Consider the following 2975-nt stretch of genomic DNA (forward strand, 5'->3'; position numbering starts at 1 on the left):
ATATATATATATATATATATATATATATATATATATGTGTGTGTGTGTGTGTGTTTGTGAGTCTGTATTTGTGTCCCCAACATCGCTTGACAACCGATGGTGGTGTGTTTACGTCCCCGTGACTTAGCTGTTCGGCAAAAAAAAAGAGACCGATAGAATAAGTACTAGGCTTACAAAGAGTAAGTCCTGGGGTCGATTTGCTCGACTAAAGGCGGTGCTCCAGCATGGCCGCAGTCAAATGACTGAAACAAGAAAAAGAGAGCAACACCCTCTTTCTACAGCCAGTGCCCCGTTATTTGTCGCATTATTTTACCTGGTGTAGTTTCTTTCTGTCGGATAACTTCAGGCTAAAACTCATGAAAGCACACCTGAAAATATGAAAATTTCTTTCTGTTTCCAATCAATTTCCAAATTGTAAACAACAGGAATGAAGACTTTAATTCATTAATAAATGCTTTTGCCCTTTATGTTCAGTCGTCCATGAAATATAAAATGATGTCCTAATTCATATTTCCCAAAATTGTAACAACATCTATACTCTTCACCCTATGAGCTGCACTCCACGTGGTTAGCCATATCTTAGGGAATCTGGTATGTTGCTTACCTGTAACTCACTTGTAATTTTAGTACAAGGCCACTTCTAATAGTAACCATGGCAATGAACATATTGTTGAGTGTGTTAAACCTGAGAAAAAAAAAAAGACAAGTTGGGAAATATTTGAGAAATTAGTTTAATTTTTATTATTGAGGAAGTGTTTTGCTGTGTGTGTGTGAGAGAGAGAGACGAGAGAGTGTTTGTGTACGTAAGTGTATGTGTGTGAGTATCTGTATCTTTGTGTGTGTGTAGGTGTGTTTGTGTGGTGTTAACCTGTTTATCTGTATATGTGTGGGAATCTCTTTATGTGTGTGTGAGAGAGAAAGTAAGAGTGTGAATCTGAGTATGTGTCAGTGAATTTGTGTGTGTGTGTGAATCTCAGAAAGTCTGAGTGCATGTGTGTGAGTGACTGTGTGTATGTGAAACTCTGTATTTGTGAGTGTGAATCTGGTGTGCTGTTTCGGTCATTAATTCTTTAGGTTGTTTTTAACAAGGTCATCGGCCATACTGGAGCACTTCTGTTTTGTGTTATATGAATGAGTAAAAGTGTACGTTTGTATGCCTCCACTTATCTTCGTTCGTTAGTATGCTGGGCACAATGCCAAGTGGCATTTCATCAAGTGCCACTGGGGTCCACTTTGCCTTTCATCCTTTCGGAGTTAGCAAAATAAGTATCAGTTGATTGCAGGGGTTGATGTAATTGACTTAGCCCTTTCTTTAACTGCACTCCTTGTGTCAAAATTTCAGACCAGTATCATTATTATTATTATTATTATTATTATTATTATTATTATTATTATTATTATCATTATTATTATTATTATGTAGGCAGTGAGCTGGTAGAACCATTAACATGTTGGACAAAATGCTTGGCAGTATTTCTTCTGGCTTTATATTCTGAGTTCAAATGCAGCTGAAGTTGATTTTGGCTTTCATCATTTCAGGGTTGATGTAACAGGTACCAGTTGAGCACTGGGGTTGTTGAAATAAACTAGCCCCCATCCACCAAATTTCATGCCTTGTGCCTATTGTAGAAAGAATTATTATTTATATTATTAACAATAATTTCTTCCTTTTTTATTTTTCAGAAAATTGGTTGTGACAATATTGTTGGGTCTGGAAAAGAATTCGATCGATGTGGGGTATGTGGGGGTAGAAATGAAACTTGCAATATTATGAAGGGGTTCTATACCCCACCCAATCTACCCTCAGGGTATAACACTATTCTCAACCTCCCTAAAGGGGCCTGTAATATCAACATCACAGAAACGACAGCCAGTCGTAACTTGTTGGGTAAGGCTTTGATTAATTTCATTCTCTTGTGTATATATGTGTGTGTGGTGGTGTGTGGGTGTAGAACTGTGTATGTAGAACCGTGTATGTAGAACTGTGTATGAGATATAAGTACAAGCGTAAGAATAGTATATTATATAAATGTGTGTATCTGTGTATTTGTGGTATGGTATATGTATGTCAGGGGTTGTGTATATGTTTATGTGAGTGTGTGTGTGTGTCTCTGTGATATTATGTGATAAGGAGTGGTGTTGTGTGTGTAAGACTGTATTCTGTAAATTAGTGTTAATGTATATTGGTGTGATACATCAGTCATTGTATTTCACCAGCTGTTTTCTCTAGTCTGTCTGTCTGACATGTTCCACTCCTAATTCCCTGAATGTGTATAGAGTCCTGGGTTGGATTCAAACTGGGGACTTTTATTTTAAATAATATACATGTATCCAACATCATTACCTGCACTTTAGAAATAAAGTTTCTTTGTTTTAATCCAGCTATGTACACATCAATAAATAAGACAATGGGATAGAGATCAAATTGCTGAAAAAATATATAATGTAGATGTAAATATGAGATAAATATCTCTCTAACTAAATACCTGACATGATATTCTTATTAACCATGACTGTAGCAGACATTTAGACATTCATTAATAACAAAACATCTCTATCATAAAAATTTCTAGAAATCAACATTTTTATATTTTGTTTTTTTTTTTCTATATAATTTTTAGCCTTAAAAACTTCTGATGGAACTTATATATTGAATGGCCACTGGAGAAAAAGTTCCCCTGGTTTATATAAAACCTCTGGCACAGAAATTCACTATAAAGAATATGCTGGTAAGAAATGTGTAGGAGAGTGTATTTACACAAAGGGCCCAACGAAAGATACTTTGATGCTAGAGGTAAGTGAACTCAGTTTATTTCATAATATCAACATGTTTCATTGGTGTTATTTTTGAGGAAATGATAGTACCCATAACTTTTGTGAATATTGTGAGACTCGGGTGGTTGCTGCTCTGGAACAACTGTAAGTTAATAGTTGCAAGAAAACTTGAATGTGAGAAGGAATTCTAGAGTGGGGGG

General features: G+C 35.7%; 1 protein-coding gene across 3 annotated transcripts in view; it reads left to right on the plus strand.

Annotated features, from left to right (window-relative positions):
• The window catches only part of LOC106870936 (thrombospondin type-1 domain-containing protein 4), a 130006-nt gene that overhangs the window by 105544 nt on the left and 21487 nt on the right, over positions 1-2975 (plus strand). For all 3 annotated transcript variants that reach the window (XM_014917177.2, XM_014917176.2, XM_014917178.2), the window contains 2 exons: positions 1684-1888; positions 2622-2794. In XM_014917177.2, the coding sequence (XP_014772663.1) occupies positions 1684-1888; positions 2622-2794 (378 nt within the window). The remainder of the gene's footprint in view (positions 1-1683; positions 1889-2621; positions 2795-2975) is intronic.

This window comes from Octopus bimaculoides, chromosome 12 (assembly GCF_001194135.2).
Source record: "Octopus bimaculoides isolate UCB-OBI-ISO-001 chromosome 12, ASM119413v2, whole genome shotgun sequence".
NCBI classification, from domain to species: Eukaryota; Metazoa; Mollusca; class Cephalopoda; order Octopoda; family Octopodidae; genus Octopus; species Octopus bimaculoides.